At 39.6% G+C, this 23612-nt stretch overlaps 1 protein-coding gene across 1 annotated transcript; it reads right to left on the bottom strand.

Moving 5' to 3' along the window:
- Positions 1-1797: 1797 nt before the first annotated feature.
- On the bottom strand, positions 1798-9035 carry Rad51ap2 (RAD51 associated protein 2). Its single transcript, XM_038317912.1, has 4 exons — positions 7796-9035; positions 5939-7438; positions 5468-5551; positions 1798-1916 (listed from the first exon to the last, which is right to left on the bottom strand). The coding sequence occupies exons 1-4, from the start codon at positions 9033-9035 to the stop codon at positions 1798-1800; spliced, it is 2943 nt and encodes a 980-aa protein (XP_038173840.1).
- Between the last annotated feature and the right edge of the window lie 14577 nt (positions 9036-23612).

Raw genomic sequence — 23612 nt, 5'->3', positions numbered from 1 at the left:
AGTTAGCCACAGAGGCCAGGAAGTGATGTCACACACCTTTAATCCCAGCACTAGGGAGACGGAAGCAGGCAGATCTCTGTGAGTTCAAGGCCACTCTAGACTACATGAAATTGAATCAGTCTAAAAGGGAAACAGAGCCTAGCGGTGGTGGCTCACACCTTTAATCTCAACACAGGGAGGTAGAGATGGGAAGTGATACAGCTGGACGGAGAGAGGAATATAAAGCGGGAGAAGACAAGAGCTCAGAATTCAGTCTGATGACTTGTAGAGACAGGATGCCCCATTTAGTCTCAGGATTTTGTAGAGATAAGAAATAGTGGCTGACTGTTCTGCTTCTCTGATCTTTCAGCTTTCATCCCCTAATATTTGGCTCTGGGTTTTTATTATTAAGACCAAATAGAATTCGCACTACAAGGACTTTTAGGTAAAACAACAGGAACTTCTCTTGGACTGTGACATGTATGGGGTTCCTGTTAGATGCCAGAGTAATAAGGAAGGAAACCATGGAGCCTGGAGTTCAGAAACCCATAGAACTTTGTTTATAATTCTCGTAAATCAGAGAGCCAAAAGCATGAAGCACAGACTGCGAGTTTATTCTTTAGCCCTGAGGTTGGACAGGTGGAACAGCTCAGTGAGTGTTTTTTTGAAATGCTCTCCTACAGCACTTGCTATGCATTGTACAAGAACTAAAGTCTATGTAGAAAAGATAACTTCAAATGATGGCGTTACCCAACACAGTGGGTATAGCATCATTTAGTGATATATATATATATATATATATATATATATATATATATTTATACTCAAAAATAATGATTTTTAAAGAAAGCAAATAAAAAAAAGCTTTCACTTAAAGCAGCGAGTGGGTGGAGGGATTTCAAGCTGGATGTTGGAGTTGGAAAGTGTTCAGTGGAGGAAGGAATAGAGCCAAAGTTGAGGTTGAATTTTGTGGGTCTGAGAGCATTTACTGGTGATCATCTAATCCAGCCACATTTGTATTGTGAACTGATGCGGATGTATTTGCAAAATATACTGAGTGAAGTAACCCTGGCCTTGTTTTCTGTTCTTGCATTTTCTTGATACTTCTTTCTTTCCTTACCGTTTTTCTAAATATGTCAATGTTATTTACTTGTCTAGCATTTTTAAATTTTGCTTTATTCTATTGATAGTTACTTTGAAAATATGTGTATTCTTTATTTCTCTACAAATTTCAAGGACAGGAAGGAAGCTACAACTCAGGGCAGTACTCTGAAGGCAAGAGAGTCAAGAGTTCAAGGTCAGCAGAAGCAGCTGCAGCTGCAGAGGATGTTTGATACCAACCTGAATTACAAGATATCCTATCTGAAAGAAGAGAAGAAAGGGAGGGAGGAGGAAGGGAGGGGAGGGAGGGAGGGAGGGAGGAAGGGAGGGAGGGAATATCCTATACACCTGACAAAATGTAGAGTAGGTTAGAACACTGGTTCATTACCTTTTTATAAGCCACAGATCCTTCCAAAAAGTAGAAGTTATAGATTTTTCCTTTTAAAATTTATGAAAATTAAGATGCTGAAATGGTTTATAAGATCATGAAAATACGTTAATGTGTATATTGATCATGAGACAGGAAAATATCATTGAAAGTTTTCTTTTAATGCTAATAAAATAATCTACACACAAAAGAACCTCTCTACATTTTATAAAGAAAGCACAAAATCTGAAAGCTGAAGAAAACACTTCTACAAAGCAAGAAATAAAACATTCCTAGACATGCTGAGCTGTTAAAGCCCAGGAGTTTCTTCTTAGTCCTTAACAACCCTTTCATTTCAGATAAGGATGGAGCTGTTTCAGCCTAGCTCTTCTTGACAAGCCGACTCTAATTGGACGGCTGCACGTCTTAAGAGGCTGTACTCTGGAAATGCCATGTGACAAATGACTGCCTGCAAAGATAACAACATAATTTACTAATAGAAAGCAAAAATTACCAATATGTTTAAAAGTCCTTATTCTAATCATGATACTAGCCACATTTACTAGGGATTTACACACCATTCACTATGTATTATTGCACTTAATCTTATTATATCCACTTCTATAACATGGGAAGGTAAGTACAGGAAAACTAAGAAACATATATATATATATATATATATATATATATATATATATATATATCTTACCTAAGATCAGTATTCCAGTCAGAAACTCTGACACAAGAACAATAAGCTCAAAAACTAATTAAGATTTTAGCCAACTTGATAGTGTGCTTTATGTGTGTTATTTTTCAATTAGAAGCTAAGCAATTCTGCCATGTTGTTAGTGGTTATACTTGGTTTCTAATAGAGATTATTTTTAATAGAATACAAGTGTAATTACAACTATGGATTACTCTATGGATCTTTAGTTTTATTTAACATAATAACACTATATAATTTTCTAAAAAATTTGAATGTTTCACAGAGCTGTTTTTCTCTCAAGATCACTTAACTTACACACGTAGATATGATGCATTACCTTTAAGAAATTTTATTCCCATATAAACTATATAATACATTTGTAAGACTCAAATATAAATTGGGCTTTAGTAAATTAGTATTACTTTAATACTCCATTTTACTAAAAAGACTGTCATCAACCCATTCATGACATTTGCTAAACCCATTTTGTTAAATCTAACAAAAGCTAAACACCATAATTTCAAAGCTGAGCAAATCAAATATACCTATGTAAACACTGATGAAACAGAATCCTAATTTAAAGCACATATTAGTAAGGTAAAAAAAAAAACAAGTAAACACTCCAAAAAGGTGCATATCCATTTTATACTCAATTTACCATTAAAAATATAAATTTAATGATAAGCAAAAATATTATTACTAGACTTTTTATAAAGTTTTTAAACTTACTGGGATGCCCAAACCAGACAAAATTATTAGTCATGATGATATACTATATTTGGTTATATATTAGACAGTTTTAAAATTTTTGCATAAAATGAATTTTTCATTAAAAGATTATTTCAGAACAAAGCCAAAATTAGTAATATATTTCTTTTTTAAAGTATGCCCTTCCCTTTTGTACTTAATGTAACAGTAACTTATGGTAATTTTGCAATGGATGGAAAGTGGCTACACTAATTTCCATCAGTAGTAGGTCCTTTGTACAATGATGACCTGTTTCATTAAGCTATGATGTTGGTAATACATCCCTTTGAAGAATAAAACATGATCTTTTTCTTATTTCTATATTCTTGATTAATTTATTGCTAACCTTTTTAAAAATATAAACATTCCAGAATACTGTGAGAAATTGTTCTTAAAAGTCAGTATTTAAAAACATGTCATAAAGCCTGGTGGTGGTAGCACACTCCTTTAACCCCAGCACTTGGGAGGCAGAGGTAGGTGAATCTCTGAGTTCCAGGCCATCCTGGTCTACAGAGTGAGTTCCAGGACAGTCAAGGCTGCACAGATGTGATCAACATCCTAGCAAACATCTGCCTCTGTGGCTCTAGGAGAGTGTTCAAAATTCAGAATCTCAGAGCTTGGTTACCATGAAAGCAGAATCTTATAACACAATCTTCAGAAGATTCACAAACACATTAAAGTCAGAACAACACTGGCCTAAACGACATATAAAATACCTGGTGAAGCTGGCCAGTGGTGGAACATGCCTTTAATCCCAGCATTTGTGAGGCAGAGGCAGGCAGATATCTGTGAGTTCGAAGCCAGCCTGGTCTACAAGAGCTGGTTCCAGAAAGCTGTAGAGAAACCCTGTCTCGAAAAAACCAAATTAAAAAGAAAAAAATACCAGGTGAACTGGCAGCTGCCACATAACATGCAACAATGTGGATATGTGTTCCTAACCTCTTTGTATTCTACATCAAATTAGTTTCCTAAATCCAATTGTTCCCTGTCTTTCTAGGAAGAAGAAGACTGCATCCTGACCAATATAACTCTTTAAAATCATAGATTATCAGTCCCCCGGTGATCACGTGTTTTCAGGGGAGAAGAAACTACCTCTATACTTTTGATCTTTCAAGCATCAGTTAATTTCTAAGATCAATTCACCAAAGATTGAGACAAAAGGAAAGACAAAATAAAGGCGATGGAGATAGCATTTTTCTGATGATGTAAAGACATAAAAATATATATGAGAAACGGTGGCTCACTGAAGGCATTTGAGTAAATATATTTTCCTTGCAATGTAGCCTTTTTGGATTTAATACTGTCATGTAAATGTATTACAAAACTAACTTCACCATGTTTCCTAATTTCAATCCTATCCTTAACTAAACTCATTGGTACAAGTTAGAATAAATACTAGTCCTATTTTTGTTTTATTCTGATACTGAAAAATTCTTAGGTGTTATTGGCAATTGTTTGATTTTTCTTTGGTTGTTTTCTTTAATAGCAATTAAAAATAAAATTATAATAGTAATATTAAAAATCATGTCAACACCTAAAAATAATAAGTAATTGCTAGAATATTGGTTTCTGGCCTCAAATGTATACCAGAGTCTCTTGTCAATGTCCCTGTAGTGTTGGGATTAAGGCATGATCCATAATACCCAGATCAGTATTAGTAAATACTGATTTACTAATTATTTATATTCATAAAATATCTACTTGAGAGGCTCTATAGAGGTATAAAATATGAAGCAGTGGTTCTCAATCTTCCTAATGCTGCAAGCCCTTAAAACAGTTCCTCATGTTGTGATTCTCAACCATAAAATTATTTCATTGCTACTTCATAACTCTAATTTTGCTACTGTAATGAATCATAATATAGATATCTGATATGCAGGGTATCTTATGTGGAGGTCCTGTGAAAGGATCCATTCAATCCCCAAAGGAGTCACAATGCACAGGTTGGGAACCAATGGTATAGAGCATAATTTGGAGTGGCATTTCAAGAACGGTGATCCACCTGGGATGGATTCTCTTTTATTTAGTATTTTGCCAACATATGTAATGAGTCACACATTTAATAATATGTGAAACATTCCCACACACTAGTTAGGATTTAAAGGGGTATTTATTTTAGGGGTAAAACTTACAAAACAACAGCCATCAGGAAAGGAGTCTAGTTGCTGGAGCAGGAGCCGGAACCAAGTGCCAGAACCAAGAGAGCGAGCTGAGGCTTGCCGGCTCTTTTTTAAAGAGCAATAGACCACGCCCCAGTGGACTGGTATTTCAACAGCTATTGCCTGAAGGGGGGGGGGGGAAGGCACTCCCGCAGCAATTTAAAACACATCTTATTACTTAGACTTAGTAGTGTATTGTCATACACTACTGCAAATATTATAACGTACTTTCAGAGGGCATTTTATTATTTTAATTTTTAGCCAGTTTCTAAATTGAAATTAATAACATCACTTTTTTTAAAGTATAAAATTTTGTACTTGTTTTCTACCAACCAAAGTATTTTCATCATGCTAAGACAATATTACAGCCATCTTAAAACATATTCTAAAAATAACAGAAGATCTTACCTCCCTTCAATAAATAATCAGTCTTTTCTTTTTTACATTCCTCAGAAGAAAAGGCAGGACTTTTGTGAAAAGGTTTCTTATAATCTGAAAATAAACACTAACATATTATGGCCCAAGATAACTTTTATGTCACTTCAGTGACTAGCTTATTATAGCCCTTTCTAGAGAAAGTAACTTTGCTCTACAAATGTTAACAATATTGGCAAACTGCTTTTATAAATATTGACTTCGATTGGCTCCAAATATTTAGAAAAAATAAATAAAAGTTTGGAGCTTTTCTTAAAATTTAAGTGACTTGTTTTCTTCAACTTCAATTTATTGTCTAACATTTTAATGTGTCTCTGTTGGAAATAACATACATTCAAGAAGCCTCTTCTATTTTATATGTTGCTAAAAAATATATATTTTCTTACACAGGAAAAAGCACTAACTTTTTATCATGAATAAGAAATTTTAAAATAAATGGCATACCTTCCTCAGGAGTAGAATTGAGGGATTCTTCCTCTGATCTTGGACAGCAATATTTATTTGGAACTGCCTGTCCCCCATGAGTAGGGATTGTTTTCCAATTAAATAAACGTTGGTGTCTTTTATGCATGTTGGCGCCTGCTTTCAAATGAAGGGGCAAAGCAGGTGCATTTCTTTTGTTGGTTTCAACCATTTCCAAATCTTTTTCTATCTCCATTCTTGCCTCCTTAACATCATTACTTTCTCCAAAGTAATTTTCTTTCCTATTGTTTGCTTCTGCTGTACTTGGAATTTCATTTTCTTTACTAATTTCATGAAACATACGAAGCTCTTCAAGTACTAAATCAAATTTACTCTTCATCTCAAAATACTTTGCTATTGGCAGAGTTTCTGTTGATAAACATCGAGCAGCTAAGCCCTGAAAACATTCATTGTTCTCTCCACTTGAATCACTTTCAAACTGATAATCAGCATATAATGTAGAGTCATTCTCTGGATGAAAACGCGCTGAATTAGCTAACTTGCCTTCTTGCAAAATGTCTCCAGTCTCTTTTGTGTTAGCTCCACTATTTTGATAAGCAGATGTAGTTTCTCTCACATTTACAAACTTACTCACTCGTGAAGCTACCTGCACTGAAGACACGCTTTCGATTGGGGAAGAACTAACCTCTTTTTTCTCTATGCCAATAGCTTTATGAACTTGGAAACTACTTGAACTTACTGGGGCCTTGACATACTTCTTCAAAATAAAGTCATATATTTTCCATTCTATATCATCTAGCAAGTTCTCCAAGCTGGACTTCTGAGTTATCACCATAGCATTTATCTGATCATTATGTATTTTATTTTCGTTTAACAATGTGCTCAGTTGCCTAGCATTAAAGATATGTTCAAACACGAACTGAAAAATAGAATGAGGGGTTTTATGCTTCTGCTTCCTTTCAATATCTAAATCTTGATTGTACATACCACTTTCATAATATTTTTCACTAGTATGTCCACAGTTATTCTGTATAAATAGCATATCAGACTTCACACATGTGTTAGCAATACCAAAACTATTGTAAGCCCAATTCTCCACATTTAGGAATTGCTCAGAACAACTTGCATTCTCATAACTAGGCTCTTTTGACAAAGAAAGTCCTTCCGTGTCATCAAAATCCAGTAAAAGAGGAACATTTTCGTGTGGTTTGTAAATTGGAAACCTTTTAGTTGCTATACTAAGAGAGCTGATGCTGTGCTTCTTAGCTTCTTCAAGAACATGCTCCATTTTAAATAGCTTTCTTTTGTTTGCCATAGATTTTGTGTTGTTTTCTAACGGTCTTGAAGAAATGAACATCCTTGTTAGATATACAACATGACTTTCCTTTATAATATTTTTCAAATAATTCAAATGCACTAAACATTTGAAGATGCAACCCTCTTCTGAATTATTTCCATTTCTTATGAAAGAAACAAAGTGACTGAGCAAAGAAACTATATTGGTTTTCAGAATGATAGTATAGAGGTCTGAAATGTTATTTTGCAAAAATTTGCTCAAAATGCCACTCTTTTGAATATCAATCTGCTTTTCACATGTCAACATTTGATGGCAGGTCAAACTAGTACCATCTTTATTTCTGGATATATATTTTTGCATAGTATAGTGCCTCAGCTGTAGTATATTGGCATTTTCATCTTTATCATTAAACCAAACAACCTTTATTAAATTGGATGAAGTACCCAGAGTTCCTATCACCGAAGTACTTGACTGTGGTTCATGCACATCACTGACTTTTGCATTGTGATGGTCTCCCTTGTTTAAAAGGTCAGTCTCTAGTAAGTGTGCCAAATTTGAATTTTCTCTAAGTTTTTTCATAGTTTCACAGATAACCCTAAAATTTTTCTTTATCCAACAATTTTGTCTCTTCCTTTTCAAAACAGCTCTGTTAGAGTCCCAGCTTTGAGATTCTTCTTGTCTGGTAGGTAGGTAGCAGTCTAGATTCCTTTCTGTTGCCTCCCAGTTGGCATCTTCTAGTGTTAGAGAGGAATTCTTGCTGGAGTATCTTACATCACCCTCGATACTATTACGGTGACAGCAGTTTAAACTGATCGAATCTATTTCCCCTTCAACAGGGAGTGACTGCTGTTGACTTTCATAATAGCCACAAAAATTATTTTCCACAAATACAATTTTTTTATCATCCTGAAACTTTTGTTTCTTAGCATCAGGTCTATTTTGGGACCAGAAAATGTTTGTGAAATCCCTAGCATATGCCACAACTTTGTCATTCTTTTTCTTTGCTATTTCCTTTAAATAGACAAAGGACATGTTGCTATTTAAATCCCTTGGGAACTCAGGGGAAATTATTGTGATGTTATCTCTAAAATAACCGGGTTTGGCGCTTCCCAAGCAGGCCTGGTTTTGAAGTCTTGATATTTTTAGTGTAGATGATGAAATGTTTTCTTTTTTCTCTGAGGTTATGACACTGACAACTTTACATCTGTCCTCAATGTCATGTAATGTTGGCTTAGTTTCCTCAGAAAATGTAACATTTAGAAATGGGCTTCCTGGCTGTCTCACAGAATTCTTTTCTTTCAGAGTAGTTCCCTTCCCCAGGGCAGGAAGTTCTTCGGGCTCGGGTTTGACTCTTTGGACACCAGGCATGGAGGTGTTGGGTGGAACGTGACTCACTTCTGCTGGGTCACCATGGCGCACACCTAGAGCCTCCCTAACCTCCTGCAGCCCTGGTTCCCGAGACTCTCCTGGAGCCCTCGAACAATCTGCTCTTCCTGAGACTCCAGACTGCCAACAGCTCTGCGTCTGGAATGTTCTGTCCTGCCACCCCGGGCCACACCGCTGCCTCCCGCCGCCTGAGCTGCCCGGGTTCTTTGGAATGAGGAACGCTGGGAAGGGTCTGGGCGACCACTCCCAGACTTTTTCTACCTCAGACAAGCGAGGCACCACAAGCAGCGGCCACGCCGCCGCCGAGACGCCGGCAGGCTCCTCCAGACGAGCCCGCTTGCTGCTGGGTGGCGTCGCAGCGGGGTCCTCGGGAGGCCGTGTGGAAGTGACAGGCCGGGCAGGGCCTGCAGGCCACGCGGGGCGCGACAGTGACATGTCTGCTACCACCGCCGGCACCTGTTCAGGTCCCGCCGCGCTTCAGCCCCTTTAAAGGACCGGAACGGATCGGCCCCGCCCCTGACCCGCCCTGACCACGCCCCTACCCCGCCCCTCGAAGCTAGACTTAGGCAGTCTATCCCGGTCTCGCCACACCCCAACCACGCCCCCCGTCACGCCCCCTCGGGGCTCCGCCCCCACCGTGTCTGTCAAAGCCCAGAGCACTCGGACCGTTACACCCTCTATTTTTAGCGCCTTTGAGTAGCTGTTCTACCTGTTTTCCGCCTTCTCTGGGGTAGAATTGAGGGGGCGGGGGAGGGGCGATCAGAATCTGTCTCTGTTTAAAGTCTTGTGAGAGCCGCCTTATTTTTTTCAAGTTCGAAAACGGGTGTTCTCTGAAGCAGTTTCTCCGTTTTTTTCAGGAGGCTTGTCTCATGAAATCCCACGACACGGTCAACGCCAAACCAACAATCTTTATATCTGGAAATATTTTTTTTCAAAAAAAATCACAGTTATACTTAAAATCAGATTTCTCACTGTATTAAAATAAAAATAAATATCTGTGGAGAAGGCTCTAGTACTTAACAGTCTCAATATTTTGAGGAAATGGACAGAATTTAGAACCTAGAAAATTATTTTCTCTTTAGTTAAGACCAGGACTTTTCATGAGTATGGCAGAATTTGCTACCCAAATGTTGTGGAAATGTTTACTTAGAAATAAAAATCACATGTTTGAAGTTCATTTAGTGTAAATACAATAATCAGGTATTGCCTCGTATTTAATAATGAATTTTAAATGTTATTTCATTTTCCCCTTGCATTAAGAAACTTCTTTATGATTTATAGTCAGTGACAAATTTTGTAAATCCTGGAATTATGAAGAAGAAAATGATCTTCAAAGCATTTACTTATACACATGCTTATTAAGCAAAGGTAATTACTGTCAGGTGAGCATAAACCTCAATCCTCTTGATGATCATTTCAATGTTAGAATACTGTGTGTTCCTTTTAAAAACTGTGTGCGTACTACAGTAACGCATCACGGGAAACTGGTTTCAGAACTCTCGGGGTACATATGGAAATATGAAATCGATGCACTGCTTGCAGCAATAAAATATTCATCTACTCCAAGTCTCACAAATGATGGTAGAAATATTGTTATTCCCATCCAAGATGTCTGACTTTACTGATAAATTCTTTCAGACATGTTTACTCAAAGTTGTATAAAGACCTTTAACAGAACTACCTCATCAACACGCTAGGAATGAGGCAGTGGTTCAAATCATGCATCAGTGTGCTCTCTGTGTGCGACTTCTGTATGTCTTTTTTTCTTCTTCTTCTTTTTATTGATTCTATTGAGCTATACATTTTTCTCTTCTCTCCTTCTTTCCTCTCCCCTCCCCTTCTCCCCTCTCCCAATTTACTCAGGAGATCTTGTCTTTTCCTACTTCCCATGCAGACTAGATCCATGTATGTCTCTCTTAGGGTCCTCATTGTTGTCTAGGTTCTCTGGGATTGTGATTTGTAGGCTTGTTTTTTTTTTATGTCTAAAAGCCACTTATGAGTGAGTACTATGATATTTGTCTTTCAGGGTCTGGGTTACCTCACTCAATATGATGTTTTCGAGATCCATCCTTTTGCCTGCAAATTTCAAGATGTCATTATTTTTTTCCTCACTGTAGTACTCCATTGTGTAAGTGTACCACATTTTCCTTATCCATTCTTTGGTCAAAGGGCATTAGGTTTTTTCCAAAGTCCTGGCTATGACAAATAATGCTGCTATGAACATAATTGAGTACATGTCCTTGTTGCACGATTGAGCATCCTTTGGATATATACCCAAAAGTGGTATTGCTGGATCTTGAGAAAGGTTGTTTCCTAATTTCTGAGAATTTGTTACACTGAAATTCAAAAAGGCTGTACCAGCTTGCATTCCCACCAGCAATGCAGAAGTGTTCCCTTTTTGCCACAACCTCTCCAGCATAAGTTATCATCACTGTTTTTGATCTTGTCCATTCTCACAGGTGTAAGATAGAATCTCAGAGTTGTTTTGATTTGCATTTCTCTGATGGCTAAGGATGTTTAACATTTCTTTAAGTGTCTTTCAGCCATTTTAGGTTCCTCTGTTGAGAATTCTCTGTTTAGGTCTGTATCCCCCCACCCCACTGCTTTTTTTTGGATTTGTTCTTTTGATGACCAATTTCTTGAGTTCTTTGTATATTTTGGAGATCAGCTCAGCTCTCTGTCCCATGTGGGGTTGTTGAAAATCTTTTCCCATTCTGTAGGCTGCCATTTTGTCTTGTTGACCATGTCCTTTGCTTTACAGAAGTTTCTCAATATCAGAAGGTCCCATTTATTAATTGTTTCTCTCAGTTTCTGTGCTACTGGGGTTATATTTAGGAAGTGGTCTCCTGTGCCAATGCATTCAAGTGTATTTCCCACTTTCTCTTCTAACAATAGACACGAAGGAAATACACAGAGTCATTAGGTCATATTTCGAAAATCTGTACTCCACAAAGTTGGAAAACTTAAAGGAAATGGAGAAATTTCTGGATAAATATCACTTACCAAAATTAAATCAATTTCAGATAAGTAAATTAAATAGATCTATAACTGCTAAAGAAATAGAAACAGTCATCAAAAGTCTCCCAACAACCCCCCCCCAAAAAAAGCCCAGGACCAGATGGTTTCATCTCAGAATGCTACAAGATTTTCAAGGAAGAACTAATACCAATACTCCTCAAATTGTTCCACACGATAGAAACAGAAGAAACATTGCCAAACTCTTTTTATGAAACTACAATTACCCTGATACCCAAACGACATAAAGACATTACTAAGAAAAAGAATTACCGACCTAGCTCATTTGTGAACATTTGTTAGAGGAGGCCTCTTGGCCAATTAGCTCTAGCTTCTTATTGGCTAATCTCTTACATATTAATTTAACTCCATTAATCTGTGTATCACCATATGACTGTGGTTTACTAGGTAAAGTTCCCAGTGTCTGTCTCTGGCTGTGGCTCCATGGCTTCTCCTGACTCTGTCCCTCTTTCTCCCAGCATACAGCCTAGCTTTTCCCATCTAGTTTTGTTCTGCCTTTGCCATAGGCTCAAATCAGTTCTTTATTCATTAACCAATAAAAGCAACACATAGACAGAAGGACTTCCCACACCAAACACTGATGCAAAAGTACTCAAGAAAATACTGGCGCTGCAGGGGTTATTCTCCCCGGATACTGCCTCTCTCTTCCTGTCCCTTCCCAGCTTGCACCCAGAATCCTCCCCCCCCCCACCCCCCCCCCCGCCTCATCCTCCCGTCTTTGGGGCCACAAAATCCCACAGCTCAGCCTGTTTGGGCGCTGGGGACCTGGAATTGAGTGCACCCAGGCCGGTGGGAGATCCCCTCCTTCATTTGACTGCCTGGGGCAAGGCAGGCCTTTGCCAGAGAGCTGCTTGGCCTGCAAGGGGACCTGACAGTCTGCCAGAGGATCATCATTCTTTGGGGTGAGTGAGGAGTGAGTGCCCGAACCGCGGCAGCTGCCCGGAGAGGGACCACCGACATTCCACAACAACTCCACCCCCCCCACCACCCCCCCACCCCCCCCCACCCCCCCACCCCCCCCGCCATCCGCACACTTCCTGCTCTTCCTGCAGGGGTTATTCTCCCTGGATACTGCCTCTCTCTTCCTGTCCCTTCCCAGCTTGCACCCAGAATCCTCCCCCCCCCCCCCGCCTCATCCCCCCCGTCTTTGGGGCCACAAAATCCCACAGCTCAGCCTGTTTGGGCGCTAGGGACCTGGAATTGAGTGCACCCAGGCCGGTGGGAGATCCCCTCCTTCATTTGACTGCCTGGGGCAAGGCAGGCCTTTGCCAGAGAGCTGCTTGGCCTGCAAGGGGACCTGACAGTCTGCCAGAGGATCATCATTCTTTGGGGTGAGTGAGGAGTGAGTGCCCGAACCGCGGCAGCTGCCCGGAGAGGGACCACCGACATTCCACAACAACTCCACCCCCCCCACCCCCCCCCCCACCCCCCCCCCCCCCCCCCGCCATCCGCACACTTCCTGCTCTTCCTGCAGGGGTTATTCTCCCTGGATACTGCCTCTCTCTTCCTGTCCCTTCCCAGCTTGTACCCAGAATCCTCCCCCCCCCCCCCCCCCCCCCCCCGCCTCATCCTCCCGTCTTTGGGGCCACAAAATCCCACAGCTCAGCCTGTTTGGGCGCTAGGGACCTGGAATTGAGTGCACCCAGGCCGGTGGGAGATCCCCTCCTTCATTTGACTGCCTGGGGCAAGGCAGGCCTTAGTCAGAGAGCTGCTTGGCCTGCAAGGGGACCTGACAGTCTGCCAGAGGATCCATCATTCATTGGGGTGAGTGAATTTAATTCATTGGGGTGAATCGAACTTCTAAAAGAAGACCCAAAGGGGATTATTCAGAGGAACAAATGGGCAGGCGCCAATGCAAGAATTCCTCCAACAATTTGAAAAACAACATGAAAGCACCAGAACCCAGCGAACTTATAACAGGAGGACTTGAACACACTAATCAAGAAGAAGTAGAAAAAATTGACTTTATGAAAGTAATAGAGTCCCTTAAACAGGAGGTGAAAAACTCCCTTAAGGAAATGGACGAGAAGAATAACAAAAAGTTTGAAGAATTGAGTAAATCCGTAAACGATATCCTAGGAAACCAAGAAAAAACAATCAAACAGATAATGGAAACAGTGCAAGACTTGAAAACTGAAATGGAGGCAAGGAAGAAAGCACAACCCGAGGGCCAACTAGATTTGGAAAATCTATGTAAACGAACAGAGACTACAGAAACAAGCATAACCAACAGAATACAAGAGATAGAAGAAAGAATTTCAGATTCTGAAGATACCATAGAGAAAATAAATGCACTGATCAAAGAAAACAGCAAATCCAACAAATCCTCATCACAAAACACTCAGGAAATCTGGGACACAATAAAAAGACCAAACCTAAGAATAATAGGCATAGAAGAAGGAAAAGAAATACAGCTCAATGGTTCAGAAAATATATTTAATAAAATTATAGAAGAAAACTTCCCAAACCTAAAAAAAGATATTCCTATTAAGGTTCAAGAAGCTTACAGGCAGGCGGATCTCTGTGAGTTCGAGACCAGCCTGGTCTACAAGAGCTAGTTCCAGGACAGGCTCCAAAGCCACAGAGAAACCCTGTCTCGAAAAACCAAAAAAAAAAAAAAAAGAAAAAAGAAAAAACAAAGAAGCTTACAGAACACCAAATAGACTGGATCAAAAAAAAACATCCCCTCGCCATATTATAATCAAAACACAAAACATACAGAATAAAGAAAGAATATTAAGAGCTGCAAAGGAAAAAGGTCAAGTAACATATAAAGGTAAACCTATCAGACTAACACCTGACTTCTCTATGGAAACCATGAAAGCCAGAAGGTCCTGGATAGATGTTTTGCAGAAACTAAGAGACGATGGATGCAAGCCCAGATTACTATACCCAGCCAAGCTTTCATTCACTATAAATGGAGAGAATAAAATATTCCAGGATAAAAACAAATTTAAACAATACATAGCCACAAATCCAGCCTTACAGAAAGTAATAGAAGGAAATTCACAAACAAAGGAGTCCAGCATTGCCCAAAATAACTCAGACATCTAGCGACCTTTCACCAGCACATCTCAAAGAAAGGAAACACACAATCTCTACTACCAAATAAAAAATGACAACCGGAGTTAACATCCACTGGTCATTAATATCACTTAATATCAATGGACTCAGTTCACCTATAAAAAGGCACAGGGTAAGAGATTGGATACGAAAACAGGATCCAACATTCTGCTGTTTACAAGAAACACACCTCAACCACAAAGACAGACATCTACTCAGAGTAAAGGGTTGGGAAAAGGTTTATCAAGCAAATGGACCTAAGAAACAAGCCGGTGTGGCCATACTAATTTCTAACAAAGTTGACTTCAAACTAAAATCAATCAGAAGAGATGGAAAGGGACACTTTATACTCATTACAGGAAAAATCTATCAGAATGAAGTCTCAATCCTGAATATCTATGCCCCTAATACAAAAGCACCCACTTATATAAAAGAAACATTACTAGAACTCAAGACAGCCATCAAACCAAACACACTGATAGTGGGAGACTTCAACACTCCTCTTTCACCAATGGACAGGTCAATTCGACAGAAACCCAACAGAGAATTAAGAGACTTAATAGAGGTAATGAACCAAATGGACTTAACAGACATCTATAGAACGTTCCACCCAAACAGGAAAGAATATACCTTCTTCTCTGCGGCTCATGGAACCTTTTCGAAAATTGACCACATACTCGGTAACAAAGCAAACTTCCACAGTTACAAAAACATATTAGTAACCACCTGCATCTTATCGTATCACCATGGATTAAAATTAGAATTCAACAACAATGCTACTGCCAGAAAGCCTACAAACTCATGGAAACTGAACAGTCAACTACTGAACCACAGCTGGGTCAAGGAAGAAATAAAGAAAGAAATTAAAGTCTTTCTTGAATTTAATGAAAATAAAGACACAACATACTCAAACTTATGGGACACTATGAAAGCAGTGCTAAGAGGAAAATTCATAGCACTAAGTGCCCACTTAAAAAAAAACGGAGAAAGCACACATTGGAGACTTAACAGCACACCTGAAAGCTTTAGAAAAGAAAGAAGCAGACTCACCTAGGAGGAGTAGAAGACTGGAAATTATCAAACTGAGGGCAGAAATCAACAAAATAGAAACACAGAAAACAATCCAAAGAATCAATGAAACAAAAAGCTGGTTCTTGGAGAAAATCAACAAGATTGACAAACCCCTAGCCAAACTAATCAAATGGCAGAGAGAGAACACACAAATTAATAAGATCAGAAATGAAAAAGGGGACATAACCACAGACACAGAGGAAATCCAAAGAATCATTAGATCTTACTACAACAGCCTGTATGCCACAAAATTGGAAAATGTAAAAGAAATGGACACTTTTTTAGATAAGTACTATGTACCAAAGTTAAACCAGGACCAGGTAAATGCTCTAAATAGTCCTGTTAGTCACGAAGAATTAGAAACTGTTATCAGAAACCTCCCTACCAAAAAGAGCCCAGGACCTGATGGGTTCAATGCAGAATTCTACCAGAACTTCCAAGAAGACCTAATACCTATACTCCTTAAGGTATTTCATAATATAGAAACAGAACAGTCATTGCCAAATTCCTTTTATGAAGCTACAATTACCCTGATACCTAAACCACACAAAGACTTAACCAAGAAAGAGAATTACAGGCCAATCTCACTCATGAACATCGATGCAAAAATTCTCAATAAAATACTGGCAAACAGAATCCAAGAACACATTAGAAAAATTATCCACTATGATCAAGTAGGGTTCATCCCAGAGATGCAGGGCTGGTTCAACATACGAAAATCTATCAATGTAATCCATCATATAAATAAACTGAATGACAAAAACCATATGATGATCTCATTAGATGCAGAAAAAGCATTTGACAAAATTCAGCACCCCTTTATGATAAAGGTCTTGGAGAGATTAGGGATACAGGGGTCATTCCTAAATATAATAAAGGCCATTTACAGCAAGCCGACAGCTAACATCAAATTAAATGGAGAGAAACTCAAGGCCATCCCACTAAATTCAGGAACGCGACAAGGCTGTCCACTCTCTCCTTATCTCTTCAATATAGTACTTGAAGTTCTAGCAATAGCAATAAGACAAAACAAGGGGATCAAGGGGATTCGAATTGGAAAGGAAGAAGTTAAACTTTCATTATTTGCAGATGATATGATAGTGTACATAAGCGACCCGAAAAACTCCACCAAAGAACTCCTACAGCTGATAAACTCCTTTAGTATCGTGGCAGGTTACAAGATCAACTCCAAAAAATCAGTCGCCCTCCTATATACAAAGGATAAGGAAGCAGAGAAAGAAATCAGAGAAGCTTCACCTTTCACGATAGCCACAAATAGCATAAAATATCTTGGGGTAACTCTAACCAAGGAAGTGAAAGACCTATTTGACAAGAACTTTAAGTCTTTGAAGAAAGAAATTGAAGAGGATACCAGAAAATGGAAAGATCTCCCTTGCTCTTGGATTGGGAGGATCAACATTGTAAAAATGGCAATACTACCAAAGGCAATCTATAGATTTAATGCAATCCCCTTAAAGATCCCATCAAAATTCTTCACAGATCTTGAGAGGACAATAATCAACTTTATATGGAAGAACAAGAAACCCAGGATAGCCAAAACAATCTTATACAATAAAGGAACTTCTGGAGGCATTACCATCCCTGACTTCAAACTCTTACAGAGCTACAGTATTAAAAACAGCTTGGTATTGGCATAAAAATAGAGAAGTCGACCAATGGAATCGAATAGAAGACCCAGATCTTAACCCACAAACCTATGAACACCTGATTTTTGATAAAGGAGCTAAAAGCACACAATGGAAGAAAGAAAGCATCTTCAACAAATGGTGCTGGCATAACTGGATGTCAACCTGTAGAAGAATGAAAGTAGATCCGTGTCTATCACCATGCACAAAACTCAAGTCCAAATGGATTAAAGACCTCAATATCAATCTGAACACACTGAACCTGTTAGAGGAGAAAGTGGGAAGTACTCTACAACATTTGGGCACAGGAGACCGCTTCCTACGTATAGCCCCAGCTGCACAGACATTTAGGGCAACATTGAATAAATGGGACCTCCTGAAGCTGAGCAGCTTCTGTAAAGCAAAGGACACTGTCACTAAGACAAAAAGGCAGCCTACTGACTGGGAAAAGATCTTCACCAACTCCACGACAGACAAGGGTCTGATCTCCAAAATATATAAGGAACTCAAGAGACTAGACTTTAAAATGCTAATGAACCCAATTAAAAAATGGGGCACTGAACTGAACAGAGAATTCTCAACAGAAGAAGTTCGAATGGCCAAAAGACACTTAAGGGCATGCTCAACCTCCTTAGCAATCAGGGAAATGCAAATCAAAACAACGTTAAGATACCATCTTACACCTGTCAGATGGCTAAAATCCAAAACACCAATGATAGCCTTTGCTGGAGAGGATGTGGAGTAAGGGGTACACTCATCCATTGCTGGTGGGAATGCAAACTTGTGCAACCGCTTTGGAAAGCAGTGTGGAGGTTTCTCAGGAAATTTGGGATCCACCTACCCCAGGACCCAGCAATCCCACTCTTGGGAATTTACCTAAAAGATGCCCAATCATATTACAAAAGCATCTGTTCAACTATGTTTATAGCAGCATTATTTGTAATAGCCAGAACCTGGAAACAACCTAGATGCCCTTCAGTGGAAGAATGGTTGAAGAAAGTGTGGAATATATACATGCTAGAATACTACTCAGCGGTAAAAAAACAATGACATCTTGAATTTTGCATGCAAATGGAGGGAAATAGAAAACACCATCCTGAGTGAGGTAACCCAGGCCCAAAAAGATGAACATGGGATGTACTCACTCATAATTGGGTTCTAGCCATAAATAAAGGACATCGAGCCTATAATTCGTAAAAATCCTAGAGAAGCTATATAAGAAGGTGAACCCAAAGAAAAACATATAGTTATCCTCCTGGATACTGGAAGTAGACAAGATTGCCGGACAAAAACTGGGAACATAGGAGTGGGGTGGGATGGGGGAAGGGGGGATGGGGCGAGAAAAGTGTGAAGTGGAGGATGGGAAGAGCTTGGGGGAATAGGATGGTTGGGATATAGGAAGGGTGGATATGGGAACAAGGAATTATATATCTTACTTAAGGGAGCCATTCTAGGATTGGCAGAGGCTTGACTCTAGAGGGGTTCCCAGGTGTCCAGGAAGACGCCGCCAGCTAGGTCCTTGGGCACCTGAGGAGAGGGTGCCAGAAATGTCCAGATCCTATTGCCATACTCATGAATATCTTGCATATCACCATAGAACCTTCACCTGGCATTGGATAGAGAAAATGACAGAGCCCCACATAGGAGCACCGGACTGAGATCCCAAGGTCCCGATGAGGAGCAAAAGGAGGGAGATCATGAGCAAGGAAGTCAGGACCGTGAGGAGTGCGTTTACCCATTGAGACGGTGGGACAGATCTAACGGGAGACCACCAAGTCCAGTTGGAATGGAACTGATGGAACAGGGGACCAAACCGGGCTCTCTGAATGTGGCTGACGGTGGAGGAGGACTGAGAAACCAAGGACAACGGCAATGAATGTGAACTCTACAGCATGGACGGGCTCACTGTGAGCCTTAACCTTCACCTGGCGATGGATGGAGATAGAGACAGAGCCCCACATTGGAGCACCGGACTGAGCTCCCAAAGTTCTGATGAGGAGCGGAAGGAGAGAGATCATGAGAAAGAAAGTCAGAACCATGAGGGATGAGTTCACTCACTGAGACGGCAGTACAGAACTAATGGGAGACCACCAAGTCCACTTGGAATGGGACTGATGGAACATGCGACCAAATCGGACTCTCTGAGGGTGGCTGATGGTGGAGGCTGACCGAGGAGCCAAGGACAATGGCGATGGGCATGGTCTCTATGACATGGATGGGCTCTGTGTGAGCCTTGTCAGTTTGGTTGCTCACCTTCCTGGACCTGGGGGGAGTTGGGAGGACCTTGGACTCAACATAGTGTAGAGAACCCTGATGGCTGTTTGGCCTCAAGAGGGAGGGAGTGGGGGTGTGGGTGGAGGGGAGGGGAGGGAAGGGGGGAAAGGAGGGGAGGAGATGGCAATTTTTAATAAAAAATAAATAAACTGGAAAAAAAGAAAAAAAAAGAAAATACTGGCAAATTGATTCCAAGAACACATTAGAAACATCATCCACCATGACCAAGTCAGCTTCATCCCAGAGATGCAGGGATGATTCAACATATGAAAATGTGTCAATGTAATCCACCAAATAAACAAACTGAAAAATCAAAACCACATGATCATCTCATTAGATGCTGATCCCTTCATGATAAAGGTCTTGGAGAAAGCAAGGATACAAGGAATATACCTAAACATAATAAAGGCAATATACAACAAGCCAACAGCCAACATCAAACTAAATGGAGAGAAACTCCCAGATATTCCACTGAAATCAGGCATAAGACTAGGTTATCCACTCTTTCCATATCTATTCAATATAGTACTTGAGATCCTAGCTAGAGCAATAAGACAGCAAGAGGAGATTAAGGGGATACAAATTGGAAAAAAAGAAGTCAAACTCCCACTATTTGCTGATGATATGATAGTTTACATAAGCGACCCCAAAAATTCTACCAAAGAACTTCTACAACTCATAAACACTTTCAGTAATGTAGCAGAATACAAGATTAACTCAAAAAAATCAGTAGCCCTCCTGTACACAGATGTTAAATGGGCTGAGAAAGAAATTAGAAAAACATCACACTTCACAATAGCTACAAATAACATAAAGTATCTCAGAGTAACTCTAACCAAACAAGTAGAAGACCCATATGACAAGAATTTTAAATCTTTGAAGAAAGAAATTGAAGAAGACACCTGAAAGTGGAAAAATCTACTACCATGTTCTTGAGTAGGCAGAATTAACAGTAAAAATGCCAATCTACAAATTCAATGCAATGCCCAGCAAAATCCAAGCAAAATTCTTCACAGATCTTGAAAGACCAATACTCAACTTTATATGAAAAAGCAAAAAACCCAGGATAACCAAAACTATCTTGTACAATAAAGGAAGTTCTGAAGGCATCACAATCCCTGACTTCAAACTCTACTACAGAGCTACAATACTGAAAACAGCCTGGTATTGACACAAAAACAAACAGGAGGACCAATGGAACTGAATCAAAGACCCAGATATTAATCACACATCTACAGATACCTGATTTTTGACAAAGAAGCAAAAAATTTAAAATGGAAAAAAGCATATTTAACAAATGGTGCCAACATAACTGGATATCAACATGCAAGAGAATGAAAATAGATCCATATCTATCACCATGAACAAAACTCAAGTCCATATGGATCAAAGACCTCAGCATAAAGCCAGTCATACTGAACCTCATAGAAGAGAAAATGGGAAGTACACTTCCATTTCCCAGAGAAAATGACATACTCTGATGGAGGAGAGTTATCTGTCTATGTTACTTTCATTGGTTAATTAATAAAGAAAACTGCCTTGGCCCTTTAAGAGAACAGAAAATTAGGTAGGCGGAGTAGACAGAACAGAATGCTGGGTAGCAGGGTTGGGGAGATGCTTCAGACAGTCGCCATAGTGAGTCACCATGATTCTCCTCTCTGAGATGGACGCAGGTTAAGATCTCTCCTGGTAAGCCACACCTCGTGGTGCTACACGGATTACTAAACATGGGTTAAAGGAAGATGTGAGAATTAACCAATAAGAGGCTACAGATAATGGGCCAGGCAGTGTTTAAAAGAATACAGTTTCCGTGTAATTATTTCGGGTGTAAAGCTAGCCTGCGGCCGGGTGGCGGGACGCAGCCCCGCCCCTTCATTCTACAATAATCTGTATGTCTTACACTGCCTTCTTGTTCCAGATTTCCGGGAATCTGAACTCCAGTCTACTGCAGTGCATTCTAAGCTTGTAATTAACTGATAGGGTTTGTTTGCACAGCTAACATGGGTAGAACAGGCACACAACTATGCTACTAGGAACAAGATTTTTTTTAACCTGTAAATGCCAGACTTTTGTGATTTCTAAGTTGAGCTTGATGTTTTATATTTTTCCTTCATCTTGCTAGATCTTATAAAAGCACACTCTTTTCTAACCCCTCCATTACACCATTGTTTAACAACTACATTTTAAAAACCAGAAATCAAAATATAAATGTGATAAGACTTAATTCCATTAATTGTTTTAGAACTACATCCGAGTCATTATTAAGTGTTTAGAAATGTGGAATGCTTTTTCCCCACCTCTCTCTATATATATAGATACACAAATGTTTGCATGTATATGACCTACTCCTGCAGAAATAGACAGCAATCAAGTCCAAAATAGATGTGTTTTGTTGCATTTGCTACCTAAAATTACACGAATGACCACTGTCATAAATTATGCCCATTGAAGTTACTTACTATTCATATTCTGTCTTGAAGTTTAAACGCTGTTCAAAAGGAAACAGAATGCAAGAAGTACAGAAGGCTGTATCTTCAATTCATAGCTGAGGCTTGTTTTATTTTTTTTTTATTTTTTTTTTTTTTTGGTTTTTCGAGACAGGGTTTCTCTGTGGCTTTGGAGCATGTCCTGGAACTAGCTCTTGTAGACCAGGCTGGTCTCGAACTCACAGAGATCCGCCTGCCTCTGCCTCCCGAGTGCTGGGATTAAAGGCGTGCGCCACCACCGCCCGGCTGAGGCTTGTTTTAAAGCTCATCTCAAGTGTCTCGCCTCTCTATCATTTTACCTGCCTGTCCTTTGAAAGCACTTGTGTCTTTTAATAACAGTAAACTGCTTCCTTTCAGCCCGGTGTCTTATTGCAGTTCAGATCTGAACTGAACAAGTGAAATCATGATTGAGTTCATGAGATAAACCCCAAAATGGAGCTTTGCCACCGGGTGCCTGACAGAACTGTCGAGAGTTCACTGCATATTTGGGATGTCAGCGTTTAGTGTTAATGTCCTCAGTGTGACTTGTCACATCTACAATGAAGACTGTTATGTTATCTTCTTCTACTCCATGCTCACTCTCTCTCTCTCTCTCTCTCTCTCTCTCTCTCTCTCTCTGTCTCTCTCTCTCTCTCTCTCTCTCTCTCTGTGTGTGTGTGTGTGTGTGTGTGTGTGTGTGTGTGTGTTTGACCACTTGGTGTAGAATGCTTATTTTCTTGTTACCACGCTAGCCCATGCATGTTCTAAATGCCCTTCTCTTTCTCCACTGGGTACATCCCTACCTAGCATCCTTAAAGGGGGCTCCTGCTCAAAAGTTAGAGGAAAGAATCTCCACATTATCTCTGTACTCAGTTCCCGGGCAGATGACCTATATCATTGGCACTCTTTCGACAGTGGGTAAAAAGCACTAGGTGGGGAATGGGTGAGGTCTAACGCTGTATGTATCTTCATAGAGTGACATTTCTTTTCACAGAGCAATAGTGGTGCATTACATATCATTGAAAATGAAACAATGTACCTGCAGATGATTTAAAGCAGAATCCATTCCCTTCTTTTCCACTTCCAGGAGTCTTTATTAGCTATCCCCTCTCAAACTAGAAACTCTTACTTACTGTTACTCTTCTGCCTTATACTGGCATTTCCTGTCACCCAACAACTTGACTCTACACAAAATGTGACCCTGATTCATTCATAATATTTATCTTTGTTTCGAATCCCTCATTATCCTTTATAAGCCCCTACAGTGAGCTGTCCTTCATTTACTCGTCTCTCTCCCATTGATTAACACTGCTGCAAGCATTTTCTTAATAAAATGTGAATCGTTTTGTTATTTCTTTCCTTTAGAACTTCAGTGTCATCTATAGAGTTTATCTATAGTTTAGCTCTGTCCTTCTTACATGGTTTATGTCAACTTGATACAAAACTAGACATATGTG

This window comes from Arvicola amphibius, chromosome 2, assembly GCF_903992535.2.
Source record: "Arvicola amphibius chromosome 2, mArvAmp1.2, whole genome shotgun sequence".
Taxonomy (NCBI): domain Eukaryota; kingdom Metazoa; phylum Chordata; class Mammalia; order Rodentia; family Cricetidae; genus Arvicola; species Arvicola amphibius.
The sequence above is the reverse complement of the archived record's forward strand: the minus strand, read 5'-3'. Positions and strand labels throughout refer to the sequence as shown.

Excerpts from the sequence above, each read along its gene's own strand:
- Rad51ap2 (XM_038317912.1), bottom strand. The coding sequence starts at position 9,035 with ATGTCACTGTCGCGCCCCGCGTGGCCTGCAGGCCCTGCCCGGCCTGTC. Across the intron at positions 5,552-5,938 it reads CAATTCTACTCCTGAGGAAG|ATTATAAGAAACCTTTTCAC; the intron begins GTATGCCATTTA and ends GTTTATTTTCAG. Across the intron at positions 1,917-5,467 it reads TGATTATTTATTGAAGGGAG|GCAGTCATTTGTCACATGGC; the intron begins GTAAGATCTTCT and ends TTATCTTTGCAG.